The 20,888-nt window shown below is 36.3% G+C and overlaps 1 protein-coding gene across 1 annotated transcript; it reads right to left on the minus strand.

Moving 5' to 3' along the window:
* Positions 1-8,371: 8,371 nt before the first annotated feature.
* LOC118055117 (UDP-glycosyltransferase 708G1) lies at positions 8,372-9,757 on the minus strand. The gene has a single exon (XM_035066933.2). It carries the CDS (start codon positions 9,755-9,757, stop codon positions 8,372-8,374), a length of 1,386 nt encoding a protein of 461 aa, XP_034922824.1.
* Positions 9,758-20,888: the final 11,131 nt, after the last annotated feature.

Here is a 20,888-nt window from a genome sequence, read left to right on the forward strand (position 1 = left end):
GTTCCATCATTCTAACTTGCTACGCAAAGTTGAGTAAATATGTCGTGTTTGAAGACTTGTACTGAATCAGGCTGTTTAGCTTTGGAAGAGAAATCGATTAGATATGTTTTCATGATAGGTTCTGGGTTGTTGGATGTAAAACATGGCGTTATTACGCATGCATGTAAATTGTTTGACGGAATTACTAACAGAGATTATCTTGTGTAAGCATATTGACGATCGCTGTACTTACGAGGCTTTTATGGTTGCTTCCAATATGCAGCAAGATAAGCTGGATTCTGAGCAGTTGACTCCACTGAATTTACTTCAGACAGAACCACGGTTAGAAGCACTGCGAGAGGGTTTGGTGATATTATTAGAAGAGGGGTGGTTGTTTAGATAAGGTATTTGAATATAATCTCATGCACGTTGTAATTAGTTCAACAATCAAATCAATTCTCTCTTCTTTACGAATTGTGTAAATCAGCCCTTCAAATTTGTAAACCAAATTGCAGAAACTTAACATTAAAAATCTTTAGCTAACATCATGCAACCCCAAACCCTGCTCCTTCACTTCTGATCAAACCAGTCCCATCCACTTACAAAACTTATAAAACCTGGCATTCCTATGTATGCACACGCCACAACAAACCCATATACATGCAAGCCAATCGTTCTCAATCTCCTCCTCTCAGAACTTTGACCTTAGCCTATGCAGGCACCACTGATGACGCCACTAACCCACCTTGACTCCACCATCTCTGCACCCAGATCAAGCTCATTCTGAACTGCATTGGCCCCTTTTGCCTCCATGGTGAGCCTGTCATGGCTGTCTGTCAAGATTGGGTATCCATTTCGGTTCTCTGAGTTTTAGTGTGCATTCATGTGTATCTGTGTGCATATGCGTACTTTGGTTTGATTTCTAACTGTATTTGGGAAATTTGGAAGAAAGGGTAAGGAATAGAAATTACAAAAAGATGGAAGTGAAGGAAAGGGAATGTTTGGTAATATTCTCCTCTTATCTGAATTTGTAAGCGTGATAATGGGAATTAAATAATTTTTTCTTAGAAGGAAGGTATGGACTATAGGAAAGTCTTTACAAACGTTGTTAACCGAGTAGTAGATGTCAAAAGGTTTCTTTCCCTTCCACTTTCCTCTATTTACAAGTTCAGCTCTTTCCCAAATTGATTTAAATTACTGCAACTTAAAATAGGGAATGCTAGAGTGTTAAGAAATTTTTTAACAGTATAACATAAATATGTACATGTGGAAAACGAATTTAATACAAGTGTTAGCATTATAACATGTGAATTCTGTAAAGCATTTATTTTTCAATGTTGATATTTATTTTATGAACTTTATGTTGAAAATTCTGCTAGGTGTGACTATTTTGATATATGTGGAGAGCTTTTGTTCATGGGGAGAATGAAGGTGAAGTACCATGAGAAGCAGCGGAGGATGGTTCTTTGGTGGTTTCTACGTGTCAGTTTGATCTATAGTTTGGATGAATTGCGTTTGATGTTTACTTGTAGGCAATGGCTGGCCTTTCTGTACCAAACCAACTTGAGGCTAGGTGAACTTGAAGTCAGAGAAAAGGATCGTTGGGAATTTTGAGACTTATGAATCAGCAGTTTTAGGAGTGCTTAATGTGGAGAGGTAGCAGGAGCTGAGGTGGTCAAGACCCCAAAGAGCAAGGCCTAAAGGTAAGACCATCCTCCAAAAGAAAGCTTATTGAAGTTTATCTTTAATACTTTATGGAATTGTTTCCTTTTGTGTAAAAGGGTAAATTTTATTGAAGAGAAAAGGATTAAAAGACACAACAGAGAGGATAAGACATCCTCCAAAAGGAGGATGAAAAATCATAATAAAAATTCAGACCAATCCCACTGATTGTAATTTTTCTTGCGAATCAATGCTGCTGTATGTTGCATGGCTGCGCACATGATTCCATGATGTATCTGTTTGTACAGATTACCAATAAGTTCCAATCTAAATTGCCCAAATCCTGCTCTTAGCTAATGGTTGCACTTTACACTGGGATAATATGCTATACTGCACTGCACTGCACTGCATGTTTAATACTGTGATGCAGTCACTTTAACAAGTCTTGTCAATGATAACCATTAATTTTAATTGTTCATTGTTCTTCTTTATGTTTTCGAACTTCAAATTAAGTTATCTTATTTTCTTGGGGAAAATCATAACAAATGATGAGAGATTGGTCATTCTAGGTCCTGGTTAGAATACTCAGGTGTGACACAGAATGAGTTGTAGTAACAATCGTTTTAGGTTGAAGCTTGTTGCAAGTATATATTTCGACTAATTGATATTGGAATTTTCTTTGGACTAGCTCTTGGGTAGAAATGCAAATGGGAGGTGGCTTCTCATAACATTTTCTTCATTCTTTAGCCTTGGTCGGTTCAGTAAGAAGGATCGCTCTTAGGATGAGGTGAGATGTGCTTCGTTCAAGATGTAATTTATTTGATGCGTTTTGGTTATGAGTGCTGTAGGAAAAGCTGGCAACTGAAGCCCCTGATCAGTAATAAATTGACAAGTTCATCTGTTGAAACTTTTTTTTTTCAAAAAAAGAAAAAAGAAAACCCCAAACAAAAGGGGGGAGGTTATGCTTCCTTGAAATTATTCTAGCTTTGATGTGATTGTGGCATGGTTGGATTTGGTTTCTCTTTAATGTTGCGTTTTTATTTATCTGGACACAGACAAATCAAGATACAAAACTGTTACAGGTAGAAATGAAGAAATGAAATAAACAGACTGAGAAGAGGGAAACTTAAAATACCGTTAAGTCAAACGGTGCGTTTTAATATGTCAGTTATATTCAATGTTATGCGTTTTATATTCAATTGTAAAAGCCACGTGCTTAAAGTCGTTAGAAGGAAGAAACTATATATATAGTCGAATGCTGTTACTATCAGGTTACCAATGAATGATATAACAAATTCCTTCAATTACGGAACACACTCTCTATCCCTCTCATTCTTCTTCTTCTGTAATTCTCTACCTCAACTCTATGCAACCCTTCTGCTACTCAACCATCGCCAGTTTCCTTCTGATATACATTAATCATTGACGGTGATATTACTGTCAAAATTTACAAGTTCAACAAGGTTGCTCCAAGTGGTATTAGAGCTGCATCTTTCGCCTCAACAATGCCACTAGAGACGAGGTCCCAAGATGCCAGAAAGACAGATGAACCCAGCAATCCGGAGCTTGCTCAAGCGTATGATCAAATACAACAACAACTTAATGACACCAGGGCAGATACTAATATATGTTTTCGCGAGCTTAAGGAGGTCCTTATGCCCTTGTTTTTCGTGTAGATTCAGTATTGCAGAACACTCAACTTTCTGCCAGTGAACCCCATCCAATCAAGGTGCCTCATCAACCACCTCCTGCACCTCAGTACTCTACGGCGAGAGATTTTTTTGTTAAGATCAATGGAAACAATGGAAACAATGAAGGTACACCTCCCTACTATTCCATACGTAGACCAAAAAGAGAGTTCCCTGTCTTTGAGGGAAATGATGTGCTCAAATGGATTTATAAATGCAATCAATACTTTGATGTGGAAGAGGTTGCAGAGCATGATAAGCTCAAATTGGCTTCTTACTACCTGGACGACATGGCTTTATGTTGGCACCAGAATTTTATGAGGAGCCTGGGGGGATAGATAGTGCCTTGGCCAGAATACGTAGAAGCCTTATGTTGTAGGTTTGGTGGGGAAAGGAATCCATTGGAAGAACTCATTGAATTAAAGCAGAAAAATGACTTGGAGACTTACATAAAAGACTTTGATATTCTGTGGAACCGATCGGAGATTTCTGAAAAAAATGCACTGGTATTCTTTATAGGAGGATTGGAAATAGAGGTCAAAAACTTGATAAAGATGTTTGAACCGAAGACTCTCAAACAAGCTTATACACTTGCTCGTTTACAGGACAATACATTCACCCATTGACGATATAACTCAAATCCTAACAAACAAACATACCAACCCGCTGCATATGCTCATCAAAGTAAGCCATACTCGCCTCCCAGCTACAACAAAAATTTACCAGGAACTTCCAGCCACACCTCTAAACCATTTTCCAATGGCTTGCTACCCACTCCCCCACCCTATACCACCAATCCTGTTAACAGAACCACTCGACCTATTCGAAACAAGGACTTAGACGAGAGGAGAGCTAAAGGTCTATGTTTCTGGTGTGATGAGAAATTTGTTCCTGGCCATCGATGCCAGAACAAAAGGTTGTACTCCCTGTGTGTTGTAGAAGAGGAGGAAGAGCTTAGTGATGGGGATGGGGTGATTGAAGAAGAACATGTCACTCATAACCCACACCTTTCTCTCAATGCCTTAGAAGGGGTAGCAGGGCTGAATACCTTAAGAGTCACGGGCAAGGTAGAAAAACAACCTCTGTTTATTTTGGTGGATTCAGGCAGCACTCATAATTTCATCAGCAAACAGGTGGCAGACAGATTACATTGCAGACTCACCAACATAAAAGCCTTGACTGTACAAGTTGCTGACGGGGGACTCATGACTTGTTCTTCTATGTGCAACAATTTTCAGTGGTCAATACAAGGAGTATCTTTTGAGGCTGATGTGTATACACCGGAATTCCAAAATTGCGATATGATTTTAGGTATCCAATGGTTGGCCACACTAAAGACTATTGTCTGCAATTATAAGGAAATGTGGATGGCATTTATGTGGCAGGGGCAAGAAGTTTGCATTCAGGGAGACAAACCGATACCAGTGAAAACAATTCGAGTAGAACAACTCAATGGTCTGTTATGTAACATCAACCTGATCGCTGAAATTAGCCTGGGCAGCTTACACAGCATGGAGAGTACAGGCAGTGCAGACCAACCCATGACTACTAAGTTACAGCCCTGTACCCTTCACCATTCTGGCTTGGCAACCTTACAGGCGAGCTACCAAGAGATTTTTGAGGAACCTAAGCACCTGCCACCCCCTCGCAGCCATGATCACCAGATACCTTTGAAAGAGGGTGCTGATCCAGTGAACCTCAGACCCTACAGACATTCCAGCTTACAAAAGGATGTGGTAGAAAAGATGATTTAAGAGATGCTGGACTCAGGAACTATTCAACACAGTCATAGCCCTTTTGCTTCTCCCATAGTTCTGGTCAAGAAGAAGGATGGATCCTGGCGACTTTGCATTGACTACAGGGCGCTGAACAAGCTCACTGTGAAGGATAAGTTCCCTATTCCCCTCATCGACGAGCTCTTAGAAGAATTGGCGGGGGCAACTATCTTCTCTAAGATAGATCTTAGATTGGGTTATCACCAAATATGAATGTCCCCAGAGGATGTATACAAGACAACATTCAAATCACATAATGGGCACTACGAGTTCCTGGTCATGCCTTTTGGCTTGACAAATGCCCCGACAACATTTCAAAGTTTGATGAACGAGATATTTCGGAGTTATTTGCGCAAGTTTATCCTTGTCTTATTTGACGATATCCTCATCTACATCAACACTTTATCTGACCACTTAGGCCATTTGCAGACTGTATTTGAGCTTCTGAAGACAAATAACTTGTATGCCAAGGCTAGTAAATGTGTTTTTTGCAGCAACCAGATTGAGTATCTTGGTCACGTTATTTCTTCAGCCGGAGTAGCAATTGATCCCCAGAAAATTAAGGCCATCGTTGATTGGCTTGTTCCAAGCAACATCAAGCAACTCAGAGGGTTTCTGGGGCTCACAGGATATTACAGGCGATTTGTCAAGGGGTACGGTACCATTTGCAAGCCATTGACACAACTACTCCAAAAAGATGCCTATCATTGGAATGACACAGCCACTGCTGCCTTCATTCAGCTGAAAAGAATCATGACTCATCCACTAGTGTTGGCACTACCAGACCTACACAAACATTTCGTGGTGGAGACAGATGCCAGCAGCAAGGGCATGGGAGCAGTATTGATGCAGGAAGGCCACCCCATTGCATTTATCAGCAAACCATTTGGCCTTAAACAACAGACACTCTCCACTTATGAAAGAGAGCTACTAGCTATTCTTTTGGCTATCACAAAATGGCGCCACTATCTATGGGGTAAGCATTTCACCATCCGCACTGACCACATTAGTTTGAAATACTTGTTGGAACAGAAGGTAACTTGTCCTTCCCAGCATGTATGGCTGGCCAAACTTCTCGGCTTTGATTATGATATTGAATTCAAGAAAGGGAAGGATAATATAGCAGCAGATGCACTTTCCAGGGTCACATGTGCTGAGCTAAACACCTTAACAGTTTCTACCATTTCCACTTCAATTATGGACGACATCAAGGCTTCCTGGACAGATGATCAAGCTGTCCAAACCATCATTCAGGATTTACTCCAGGACCCCAATTCTCACCCCTATTATTCATGGGTTAATCACTTATTATGTAGGAAGGGAAAGTTGGTAGTGGGCCGCGATCTCACTCTCCAGACTAAACTTATTGCATTGTACCATGACTCAGCGGTGGGAGGACATTCTTGGGCTACTATTACTACAAAGAAGGTAGCTAATGGGTACTACTGGCGGGGGCAATAGAAGCATGTCCGGCAATATGTTAGGGATTGCCTTGTGTGTCAGTTGAATAAAACAGAAAACACCCACAAGCCAGGATTACTGCAACCATTGCCTATACCACAAGCTCCATTCATTGACATTAGCATGGATTTCATAGAAGGACTACCTAAATTTGAAGGCAAAGAGGTTATCTTTGTTGTGGTGGACAGGTTCAGTAAATACGCACACTTCATGGCCATCCCACATCCATACACTGCTAGTATTGTGGCCAGGATCTTCCTTGATAATATTTACAGACTACACGGCCTGCCAGCCACTATAGTCAGCGATAGGGATGCTGTTTTTCTGAGTCTCTTTTGGAAGGAACTCTTCGCCAAACAAGGGGTCAAATTATGCTATTCCACAGCCTACCACCCACAATCGGATGAGCAAACAGAGGTGGTCAACAAGTGTTTAGAAAATTATCTACGGTGCATGACAGGAACCTCACCAGCTTAATGGGTCAAGTGGCTACCATTAGCCGAATGGTGGTACAACACCAGCTACCATACCGCTACAAAATGTTCCCCCTACAAGATCATCTACAGCTACCCTCCTCTATTGCATATTCCATACATTGCACGAGATTCACCAGTTGAAGCAGTGGATGCCTTTCTGTCCAAACGAGAACACATGTTGGTGACTATCAAGCACAATCTGCAGGGGGCTCAAAATAGGATGGTCCAGTTAGCCAACAAGCATCGCAGTGAGCAGTCATTTGCCATAGGTGATATGGTATACGTCAAACTCCAACCCTATCGACATAAAACCCTGGCACATAGACACTCACAAAAACTAGCCTCCAAATACTATGGTCCTTATCAGGTTTTAACTAAAATCGGTACAGTGGCTTATAAGTTACTACTGCCTGATTCTGCACAAATCCATCCTGTTTTTCATGTGTCTCTCCTAAAAAAGAAGGTGGGAAATCGCAAGGTACTCTCCACACTACCTTCCTTGCCAGAGGAACCCCTTCTCCAACCTCAAGCTATTCTGGAGCGACGAATGGTCAAGAGAAATCACTTAGCAGCCACTCAAATGCTCGTTCATTGGGCTGGTCTTACTCCGGCTGAAGCCACCTGGGAATTTGCTGACGACTTGGGTCACCGATTCCCTCAATTTGACCTTGAGACAAGGTCCATTTGAAGGAGGGGCAATTGTTACAGGTAGAAATGAAGAAATGAAATAAACAGACTGAGAAGAGGGAAACTTAAAATACCGTTAAGTCAAACGGTGCGTTTTAATATGTCAGTTATATTCAATGTTATGCGTTTTATATTCAATTGTAAAAGCCACGTGCTTAAAGTCGTTAGAAGGAAGAAACTATATATATAGTCGAATGGTGTTACTATCAGGTTACCAATGAATGATATAACAAATTCCTTCAATTATGGAACACACTCTCTATCCCTCTCATTCTTCTTCTTCTTCTGTAATTCTCTACCTCAACTCTATGCAACCCTTCTGCTACTCAACCATCGCCAGTTTCCTTCTGATATACATTAATCATTGACGGTGATATTACTGTCAAAATTTACAAGTTCAACAAGGTTGCTCCTTGATCAGTAATAAATTGACAAGTTCATCTGTTGAAACTTTTTTTTTTTCAAAAAAAGAAAAAAGAAAACCCAAAACAAAAGGGGGGAGATTATGCTTCCTTGAAATTATTCTAGCTTTGATGTGATTGTGGCACGGTTGGATTTGGTTTCTCTTTAATGTTGCGTTTTTATTTATCTGGACACAGACAAATCAAGATACAAAACATAGATACAGGATATTCTCATAACTTCAGAACTTCCTCCACATGTTGATGAGTGCAGACAATCCTTTGTTAGAATACCCACCAACTCCCACTGTTTTCCTCGCTTCTTCTTTGATGCCCAATGCCTGGATTCTTAATGATTCATTCCCCATAATTTCTCCAATCTTTTCTGCAATTTCTGCTCTGTTCACTGTCATCTCCTCACCCCATCCCCAACTCTTCACCCAGGTCCCTAGTCCAATCCTCTCCACAATATCTGCGTTGACTTTCTGGTCCCCATGTTGGGGCCAAGCTAAGATCTTCACTCCATGCATTGCAGCCTCCATCACTGAATTCCAACCACAATGACTGAAAAATCCTCCGACTGCTGGGTGGCTTAATACACCCTCCTGGTTTATCCAATTCCTAACAACTAATCCCTTTTCTTTCATCCTCTCCATCAATTCATCTCCAATAACCCCTTCCAATCCTTCATTATCTTCTCTGTCAACTTTTTTATCCTTCACCACCCAGACAAACCTGCTACCACTCCTTACCAGCCCTTCACCCAACTCTCTGACTTGCTCCCTCGACAAAGCAGTCCTACTACCAAAGCTAACATACACAACTGAGCCAACTGGTTGATCATCAAGCCAAGTTAGCTGTAACTGGCTCTTCTCAAAATCACATGGTGGGAGTGGTCCAATGGCGACAACTGAAGGTAGCCTTTCCAGGAGTAGTTGGCAATCATTTAGCTTTCTAAGTGATTCTTGCTCAAAACTTTCGAATGTGTTAACTAGAATTCCACTTGATTCTGCGACTTTTCTACTATCTTCTATGAAACTGGTCTTTAGGATATTATTGCCTTTTTTCAGAAGTGGTGGGGGAATCCATGATTTGGGCATCAATTCCAGGCCCCGAATCTTGATGACATCCATCTCATCTAATTGATCCATAGCTTTTGAGTCGGCTAAAGTGGGGTAACATAGAAAAAATGTCAGCATTTTAGCAGATGATGTGAAGAGAACATAATTAGGAAGGCTAATAGCTTCAGTGATGGGAATAACCGTCGAAGCCAAGCTCATGTCCGTGATAAAAACAGAAAGGGGTGGATTTAGTGTAGACAGAAGTGGGGAAAGAAGGTGAGAGGAGTTCTTGATGAGGTTGAAATGTTCGAAAAAAGGGTCATCCGAAGGGTTGTCAAGTGGAAGGAGATGAAACTGCTTGTGCTTGATTTGAGGAAAGGAAGCAAATAACTGAGATAAAGCTTGTGACTCAGAGAGTGAGACTGTTGGGTGTGGGATGATGAAGGTGACTTGGACATTTTGGAGTGTGAGTGAAGCAGCAAGTCTAAGGAAGGGCGTGAGATGACCCATGCCAGCACTTGGGAGGAGAGCTACATGAGCATGTTTGCGGTCACTAGAACTTGGCATTCTTCCGTTGTTCTGTAAATGAATTTGCCTTTGCCTTGTTTTGGTGGAGCTTCTTCTACTTGTATAAGAAAAGAAGAGCTGCTTGAGCATGTATTTAAATATGTCGGTAGATGCTTGCTGACATGGTTTGTGGTGATTTCCGTAGCCAGCAAAAGCGTTGAAGGGAGTTGGTACACGCGGTCGCAAGCATTCAATATTGGAAGGAGCAACAGCCAGACAGGTTATTTATTATTGCTGCAACTGCAACTACATTCAGGTTTGAATTGAAACGAATCTTTTATTTTAGAATGAAACATTACAAAATAAATTAAATAACACCACCCTTCACTGTTTATTTATTGTAGTCACATGTAAAAATGAACTGTAGATTTGTAGATTGTTACAGTACATCCATGATGCAAGTGTAAAAAATACAATTTGATCCCCCCATTACAATTAAAAAATGTCGACGGAATATTCTACTAGCATATAATGAAGATTTTATTGGTGTTTTTCACTCTTGACAAAATACTATATTCGAAAACTTTTTAATTAAAGTTTTCTCTCCCGTCGATATTGTAAAACACTAATGAAATATTTCATTCATCATTTTTATTTTTGTTTTTGTTTTTGTTTTGTTTTGTTTGTTATGATTCTTAAGCTAAAAATTACTCTCAATAAACCTATAACTCCAACAAAAAAAAATCTTTAAATTTTTTAAAAAATCAACAAAGATTTAAGATCTATAATGAACTTTTCATTTAAATAATGCTAAATAGAAATAGATTATGCAAACCTATGAGTTTTTATGGTTGGAATATTTAAGTAGAAAATTCATATAAATAATGTACAATAATAAAATAAACATAGTCTTATACACAAATATTTATTTTTTAAAGAAGTAGAAATGAACCATACATTGAAATAACTCAATAAAAACAAATAACATCATGAGATATAAAAGTTACATAGAGATGTCACCCTTCTATTCTACTATCCATTTGCTTGAAATGGGCTCCATAAAAAAAGGAATGCTTGATGCAAACCTTATGATCATATGGTCACGCAACCAACAATGAAGATGATAACTTCCCAAAGAAAGTTGAATAATCAGGTTTGGTTGAACCTTTACCTAGAGTTAATTTGCATTTAAAAATCAAAGGTATTGGATGATTGTTAATGACGCTATAAGGTTAATTATACCTTGATAAGTCAGATTTACTTTTTGTCCATACAAAGAAGAAGTTTGCTTGAGCAAAACTAAATTTCTTTAATGTCTGAAGATTGCTCAAAATATAATATAGTTCTAGAATAATAACCATAGTAGTCCTATATTGGGCTACAAACCAATGGTCCTTAACTAAAACTCAGCTAAACACAAGCCTAATGCCTAAAACAAGCTTAAACATTGATTTTAGGCCAAAATAAACCCAAGAAAAATAAAATTGCTAAAACTAAAATATAATTATCCCAAATATTAATTAAAACAATAAATAAACTTTAAGAAATATTCAGATTAATACAAGTTATCAAAACAACCTCAAAACCAAATCTTTTTGTATTGGATCCCTTGTAGCCAAATCTGAAACATATAGAAGAACGATTATCCCCTTGTGCCATTTATTAATCCTTTTTCCTTGCTTGAAAGATGAATGCTAAAGTTCTTTTTTTTTTCCAACTATTATAAAAAAAGGAAAAATGACTGAAATATCTCATTTAAATAGCCTCCTACAATTTCCTTTTTGAATAAGCTAGTCCTATAAAATAAGGAAAAGAATAAAAAAAGAATCTCAAACATCTTTGCCACCACATACATTCCATAATGGATATGGAATTCTTGCAAACTATGGATAATAGTTGTTATAAATGTCTCATTATTGGACATGAAATCCTTGTAGAAGAGGTAAGCCAGTATCTACCATACATGTTTCCAAGCGCGTTAAGGAATCCTTGTATTGACTGGATCTATAATACACAAGGAAACAATGTTTCTTCAATTTTCACACAATCTTGATAAATAATCTAGACTTCAAACACATCGTTCTCTTTTGTTCGAATGAATTAACAAGCCTATCACATATCACTGGAAAGGTACAAATGTCTATTTTCCAACCTAATCAGAATTTTAGCAGAATTCCTTCTGTAACTTTAGATACAATCCAAAAAGTAGACAAAGTTCCAGATAAATTTGACAAGATTTGTCTAGCAAATTCAACCATTTGAATTAGTCCCTTAACAAAAACTGATTGACCTAAATTTTTAACCTAATGTATAACATGTCTAGAAACTCTTGTAAAGATCTTAACCCGATCCAACAGTCGAGTTGAAAGTTATGATTGATAGTGTAAAACCAGACAATAAAAAATTTTATGTTAAAATTTGAATCTGACATTGCTTGGATTGTATCAATGCTCATTCTATTATCCTCAGTAGTTGAGCCATCCAAATACATATAAGGAAACAATGAACACAATTAAAAAATTAACACATACTATTAAACACAAATTCAATTATTTATTAAAAATGAATTACAATTAACCTATTAACTCACAATACATCATTATCACTTAACCACAACAGTTATCACTAGTAGCACCAATATCATTATTACCACTCTACAACCACACCACTATCGACCACACCACCATCACTATATTCTTTATCAATGTCACACGTAGCGCGCGTGATGCGGCAGGATGTCAAGGAGTCGCCACCTAGTTGTTTAGTTTACCTTAACTAGGAGATCAAAGTGTACTGATCTTATCTGAAATTCCAGGGTAAAGGATTGATTATGGTTATGTAATATATTAGCACCCCCAACGTGCATCTTACTTGAGATAAACTGCATTATGTGGTTTGAATGTGGTTTAAAAGTATTGATGAGTTCCTAACCAGTGGTCCGTCTATGGCTTAAAACAAAGATTTACACTTATGAATAAATCTGGCATTTTAAATTTATTATGTGCTCGCATACTTAAATAAATTCTTATAGGAATAATTCATATATGTGCCTTAACAGGGTTTATCTATCTTGGGAGGTGAAAATGTTTTTCACAACTCATATATTGTGGTGAAAAAATACTTCGAATTAAAATTGGTTAATATCCAAAATAATTTTAAAAGTTTTCTAGTCAACTTCTGGTACTTAAATACCAGTCTGCTTGTAGGTCCAACATTTATATCATAATGTTGACCATTAATTCTCAAGAATTAAAATTTTTAAGGTTATTGAAATATTAGTTAAATCCTTAAGGAATTTTACAAACTTACTGTAAATTTTAAAAATGTAAAAAAAAAAAAACTCTTTATTAAAACAAATCAAAACCCAAAAAAACAAAGAACACGAATAACTCCGAAGAACATTCAACATAAACCCAACAACATGGATTTCAAATTAGACCAGATATGAACAAACCAAGGACACAAACATATTGGAAATCATGCAAGGATCAATAATCTAGCATTCATGCATTTTTAATTATCACTAAAAAAACACGATTTTGTCAAAATAGGTTTCGGTTCAAAACTAAAACCTTAGGATTAAAACCTATTGAAAATATGTTATTCATGCAAATAAACCCTAGATTATTGACTAATCAAGTTGCCCAAAGGGTTCTATTTAAAGAATTGAACCAAAACTGGTTCAAATTATATGGCTGAGATAATGTTTTTCCCAAGAACACTGCCCAGCAAACCCAGAAATGAAGATCAAGCTGCCAAACCTGGAAAATGGCCTTTTATGCCTTTAAAACATGCTTTCTTAGTTCCAATAAACCACATTACCATAACTAAAAATATTTGAATCAAAAGAACTAACAAACAACATCAAATCATCAAAATCATGCAAGAGATACCAAATTCAAAGACTATCAACTTAAAATAGTTTACATGTTCATTAAATATAGATTCAAAATTAGTTTTCTAAACTCATTTTGGTCATGAATAGACCTAGAAAATCCAGGATGAACATCATTGCTTCAACATGCATTGCTTAAGTTAAACTAAAACAACACCATTTTATCAAGAAGAAATAATTTAAATAGAAGACTTTACTACATCTAAAACATCTAAAAGAGCTTAAAAAAACAGAATCAGACTATAATATTAACAAAAAGAGCAACCATAACACTATTTGCTAAGCATTCCAAACTTTAGCAAGCCACATGGACTCCACTTTTAGATTAGAAAACAATACCTTCAAGCTCCTAGAATAGCTATTACCCTCTTTGCTTTTCTTTGTCAAGTCTTGCTTCCATAAGCTTGTTGCCCTTTCAAAACTTAAGAAATCCGTGTGCTAGGCTTTTAAATCTTCACACAAAGAGTTCCTTTATCAATCTTTTCTCCATCTTTTTCTTCTTTTTACTCTAATTCTTCAAGGGGGTATTTATAGGTTCTTGCTAGGGTTTTCAATGGATTCAAACATAGATTGATTAAAGCTTAACCATTTCAACAAAATAAGAGGGTTCTGGAGTATGTTTTATAGTTGTGAGCTCTGTACTTATGCTAGTTTACAACAAATTTGGTTTTTGGAGGTTTTGGTGGTTTTCCAAACTTGGAGATCAAGGAGCTAGTTTCTAGCCTTTTGATATTGAGAGAAACTTGGCCAACCTTTGATAAGAACTCACTAAGAAGGATTGAAATGCGGACACATAAATAAGATTAGTGGTTTTGCAAAATGAGTATCATGACCATCAACGACCAAGTTACGCATTTTCAAGGCTTTATTGGAGTAACTCTGATATAAAAAGAAGTGGGGGCAAAACAAATACACTTAAAGAAAATGAGGCCTAAATGCAAATAAGAATAATTATAGAGCACAAGTATTCCTCTTCTCACCAAAAAATAGATCTGTAGATAACATAAAGAAAGAAAAGAGGGAGTTTTTATATTCATTTCTACAAATCAAGAGAGAAACACTAAAATTTCAAAAACCCATCCAAGATTAAGGGTTATAAGTAGAATAAACACTGGTGGGAAAGGGATTAACAAGAAAAAAATTGAACAAGAAGAGAAGAGCGGAGGGCCGACTGTCATTAGAAAGAAAAGGAGGGATCAAAACCTTGATTCGTACGGGGTAAGGTATTCTAAATTTGCTCTTATAAGTCATTTCAAGTCGATTATGAATTGATACCTGGATGTTAATTTATAGGTTTGAGTTCTTAGACTTAAATTGAGGAAAAAGTATGAGTTGCTAAATTAAAGAACTTCATGTGTTGTATGTAAATGGAAAGGTTGATGAATTTAGGCAGTTTTGTCTCTTGACTTTCAGAGAGATTTCAGGTAGGAGGATGAAGGAATTAAGATCAGGTTCCTCATAGAAATTGTAGTTTTGGATGTTGGCTAACTAATGAAATTGCTTTCGCTTAATTTGGAGTTATGGAACTCCAACTATGGGTCACGAGCTGAGACTGGGTCATGACAGACACTATAGGGTAGTAGGTCTGGTTCGTTGATGAGAAATTTTGACTATCTTAGAGGCAGAACTGGGTTCTCCTTTCTTCAAAGAACTTGTAGCCTTATGTCTTAGCTTTCCAACAAGACTAATCTTGTTTGAATCGGAGTTCTATAACTCTAGATATAGTTAAAAATCTAAGGAGAGGTCGGAGAGTAATAGTTAGACAGTAACAGTTCAAAAAAAAATGAGAAAGTAACAGTTCAATGTCTGGACAGTAACAGTTCAAAAACGAGACAGTAACAATTCAAAAATGAGACAGTAACAGTTCAATATCTAGACAATAACAATTAAAAAATGAGACAATAACAGTTCAATGTCTAGACAGTGATAGTTCAGGATTTAAGTAGAAATAATCCACACACACAAACACACACATAAAGGAATGATAATAGTGGTTGGACAAAAAATGACAATATAAATGGGTGAAATGAGAAAAATGTAAAATATTAAGAAATGATTGAAAGAAAGACTTATTGGTTGTTGATATGGTTATAATAAAACATATTCTTGAGTGAGAAAAATTTATTAGATAAACCTGTGAATTTTAGGAGGGACCACAGGCGTGGTGCGACAGCAGCAGCAGGGGAGAACGAGTAGAGCTTCTATTGCAGGTAGGTGAATCGCACCTCTACTTCCTAGTTAATTCCATAATTTATTTATATTACCAATGTGAAATGTGAATTACTGAATGTATGTGTATTCAAGGTGAAAAGTTGTTGTGTAAATTGCCAAACGATGAAATTATCACTGACAAAAGAAATATGAGAAGTGTGATTTGAGGCATAAACTAACATACATTTAGTGTATGTTAGGATCTCGGGTAAGGGGATTGCCATGATTGGACTAGCATATATTTAGTGTATGTTAGGATCCCGGGTAAGGGGATCACCTTGCATCGACTCCTATAGGGTGATGATGATGATACTAGTGAAATTGGTATCGGTAATGTGATAAACAAAAAATAAATAATCATGTTTGATTTCATAAAGTCTGGAATGAAAATTGAAAGTGGCAGAAGGAACAATTATTAATAGTTGGATCAAGAAGAGATTCTAATAAAAACTAGAAGGGAGAAGCGAATGAACTATGAATGCATTTTACCCTATTGAAATTGTTAGATATTCGTGTTGTTATATTTATTGTAATATTCACTTGTCAATAATATGTATTTTGTTTCAGGATCATCTCATGCATGACAGGAGTAGATCTTAGCTTATGTTCCCTTCTTGTAATCTAGGTTCTAGGGAGTATACCCTTGTATTTTGTAAACATGAAAAATATTTGTATAACTTAATTTGTATAAACAATGTTTAAACTTGATTGAATGAATTTAACCCTGTAGTTCATATAACCATATTTCATGTCTATGTATTTATATTTTTTTTTTATCCATCTATAATGATATTTTGTTATCTAATGCATATCTTAAATATTGTGGTTGATGAGTGTGAGTATAAGTGTGGAATTGAAACCCAGGATGATGGGGTTGGAAATTAAGTTCTCATATGCGAGCTATTAGAAGTGTAAATAGATTCCATGTCAATAACTTGGGACCCTTCGATATAGGGGGAATCCATTGAAATTTTGGTAGATTTTAACTCAAAGACCATGAATGTATATATATATAAAAAAAAAAATTACTATGTTTTTTTTCAATTGACATGATATTGTCGTTTTATCCTGGAATGGGGGATGTTACAAGTTCAGTATTTCTACATTTTGTTTGGCAGCAGCAAATCCCAACTTCAAATGGATGGTTCTCTCTTGTCTTAAATAATCCTAGTTCAGTTTAATCTAATCTTCTTCTCCCAATCCTTGTGTAATGGTCTTGGTTACACTAACAAGTCCCTCTTGAACATAAATAAGATTAATCACGGCTTGCTCCTTATTATTTAATATTCTCTTGAAGTCCACCTTAGCTCACGTATCTTGAAGAAGTCCATTAAAGGCCTCTTTGAACCTCTTAGCTCTAAGCCTTATAACTGGACCAATTGGAACTTTTAATGGATCCTTTGGTGTTTGGATCGCATCAACATATCAAGCTTTTGATCCATATATGGTAGGCTTATTAAATCATCCAGACGAGAGAGAATGATATGTTTAAAGTTAAGTCCAACCCATCTTTCCAGGTTTGGATGATGAAATGACAACTTATTAATGATGTGACAAGCATCCTGCATGACTAGGAAACCTCTCTAGAAGGTCAAGGTCAATACACAAGTCATTAAAATCATATTAGTATAAAGAGACCTTGAAGTAATTTGATTGGGAATTAATTATTAACTAGGAAACTTCTCCACCTCCTAAATTTCATAAAAACTAGCCCTAATCTCTAAAAAGAAGAGAGAATACGTTTAGAATGTATAAGAAGAGAATGAGAGGTTCTATAATTTTTTAGAATTTTTTTTTATATTTTTTCATTTCCTAAATTTGAGACAAGTTTAGTTTATAATTTTAAAGAAGTTAATACTCTTGGGTTTTAAATTATCATGAGGATTTGTGCTTAAAATTATCTTATTGTGATACATGAATATCTTACATTTTTCTATGATTAAACTTGATAATTGATGACCTAAATTTTATACAATGCATAACATATGTTTTTGGTTTTAAATTTATTACAAGTGATTAGTTTATGATAGATTCATGACTAATTAACTTAAGTAGAAGAAATATCTTAATTTTCAAACATAATTATTAATTAAATTAACTCTTTGTGTATGTTTAATTATCATGAATCATTTGCATCTATATTGATTTTAATGCTATCATGTAATTAAATATTGCATGCTTAATGAAGGTTATTATGTGACTAGGGTTAATTCATGCACAAATGCTAGGTTAACTAAGAAGTAAGGATAGGTAGAAAAACTTGATGTTTTTCATGATTGATTTATTTATTATCATAAATTAGATTAGAATACATATTTAAATTCATTGGTTGATGCTTAATTATCTTTGAGGAATACTTCAAACATTTTTGTTTTTTTCTACTTTTTTGAAAATTTACCAAGGGTTTGCATCACATGTGTACATTAAAAACATGACAACATAGTTTTATGAAATAAATCTAATGCTACTGTGAAACTAGTGAAAATAAAATAAAATCCAAAATAAAATATATGAGTGAAAAGTTGTTGATTTTTAAGAATGAAATTTTACATGCTCTTACTAATGCAAACCTCGTGATCACGCAACCCACAACAAGATTGACAACAAATCATGGAAAGCCAAAACAAGTATAATAGGAATATTACATAATGAAAACTTGTCCCAAGACATCAACACTATTGGAATAAGAAACCCGACTCTATGAATATCAATTCACAAATGAGAAGTATAAGGAAGACACCATAAAGCTAGTTAATCTTCGATAAGTCAATTTTGTTCATTAGAGAACCAAAAAATACAAGAATTTCTCTCATATAAGCTGAATAAATTTGACAGCAATAGTACTATAATGTCTTAATAGTTTTTCCTTACAAAAAGTATTTAAGATCTTGAAAAAAAAACCCTAATACTAATGGGCCAGACATGTATCTAATTTAAATAAACCCCAAACTAATTAAAATAAGGTTTAAAAATAATAAAAATCAATAGACAAATAGTATAAAACAAATAGTCTTTTATACCCTGATAAGTCAGGTTTTATTCTCACACCAAAGAACATGTTTAACACAATAATATTATTAATCTCAAGACTGCTAGAATTCACAGGAAGAAAAACATTATATAGTTTTAAGATAATTAAACCTAATGAACCCATATTAGGTTGCAAATCATTGGGCTTTCAGCTAACACAAGCCTAATGCCTAAAATATATCTAAAACACTTAATTTGGGCCAAAATAAACCCAACTGAACTTAAAAACTTAAACTACAATATTATGGTTCAAATAATACTTAAAACAACATAATAACTAAGTAAAATATTTAGAATAACTCAAGAAAACAATTAGCCCTCAAAATCATCCCTAGCTTGATTAATTTCCTTGTGTAGTCGGGTATGACTTGCATAGGAATAATGTATGCTTGCCAACCTTTTTAGAAAATTTTCCATGCTTGGAACATGATACCTTGAATGCTTGATCTTCTTCCCTTGTTTGGTTGAATTAATGCTCTAAAAATAGGGAAGAGAGTTGCGAAGTTCTTCCCTTTTAAAAGCCTTCCACAATCTCCCTTTAAAGTAAGGAAATCATGTAAGAGAAAGGGAAAAAAGAGAGGAAAGTCCTCCAAATCTGGCCGCCTCTTATTCTCCTTGTAAGGAAAGGAATCATTACGTGTAATGTTGCCACCCCTTGATTTCCATGTTAGATATGGAATCCTTATCCAATATAGAGACATAATAATCCCTCTCCAATTCATCCTCGTAACCCGCCATCATTGTAAAAAAAAAAAAAAAAAGATCTAAGATAAAACGACTCCATCGTCACTATTGATTTCTGGATCAGCAACGGTATAGTTTTTCCTCCAGATTTCTTGTCAGTGGCACAATACTTGGCTGCTGATTAAAGAATCCATGGCAACAAAGCTTTTAGCTGCTGATTTCTGAGTCAGCAGCGACACAGTTTGAGGTTGTCGATTTTTGAATTGGCAACGACATAGTTTTGCTATCGATTTTTGGATAGGTAACGACACAATACTTGGCTGTTGCTTTCAAAATCGACATCAGCAAAGCTTTTGACTACTGGTTTCTAATTTGGCAGCGACATAGTTTGGGGCTGCCGATTTCTGAATCAGTAGCGATGCAGTTTTGTTGTTGATTTCTAAATCTGCAGACACAATTTTGCTGTCGATTTTTGAATCGACAACAACATAGTACTTGGCTATCGATTTTTGGATCGGTAGTGGCAAAGTTTTTGGCTACCAATTGATCGACAATAACACAGTTTGGGCGTCGATTTATGAATCGGTAGTGGTGCAGTTCTCACTGCTGATTTATGAATCGGTAACAACGCAGTATGTGGCTGTTGATTTCTAAATTGGCAGTGACATTGTCAAACCTAACAAGAAATTATTGTTGGACCAGCCTATCTTAGGGGAGAATAGGAATAGAAACCAACCCAAGGATAATAAAAAGGGGATAAGTACAACCTTGGTCCAACATCCAAACACCCCTCTGCATTTAAGAGAGGTATAAATGCATCAAAGAGAGAGAAAGGGGCACTTTTTCAAAAAGAGGCTGCATGCTCTTACCTTCTTCCTCTCCCAAAAAATCTGCTTGCAACAACTGCATACCCAGCTGTATGCACCACCTTTGAATGTTGGAGAAGAAGGGTGACTAATGGAAAGACAGAAGTGGCTGAAGCCATGGAAGGAGAAGGAGTTCAGGCCCCTTCCCCATAAACGACCAACAATTATGACTACAATAACAGCTACCCTATCCAAGGAGAAGACCCATCTACACTAGCTGTATGTCCTTGCCTTGAGTGTTTGAAGAAGAAGAAAGCTAGGGAGTTACATTGATGATTGAAACCATGAGAGGAGAGGGAGTGTTACAGACCACTGTACAACAGAGATGGAAGAGAAGGAAAAACCAAGATTGAGGAAAGAACCATGTCACCAAAACTTGCTCTAAAGTTGTAAAAAATGTGAGGTAAGAGAAGTAGTTTTCCTTGGCTGGTTGTGGCCTCACGACTTCAAAATAAGGAGGGGATGAAAACCCCAAAGTAGAAGGTTTAGTGTTCATAATAGTTTT

Source organism: Populus alba, chromosome 4 (genome assembly GCF_005239225.2).
Source record: "Populus alba chromosome 4, ASM523922v2, whole genome shotgun sequence".
Classification (NCBI taxonomy): Eukaryota; Viridiplantae; Streptophyta; class Magnoliopsida; order Malpighiales; family Salicaceae; genus Populus; species Populus alba.

What these genes read in the sequence shown, in the direction of transcription:
- LOC118055117 (XM_035066933.2), bottom strand. Translation starts at nt 9,757, where the DNA reads ATGCCAAGTTCTAGTGACCGCAAACATGCTCATGTAGCTCTCCTCCCA.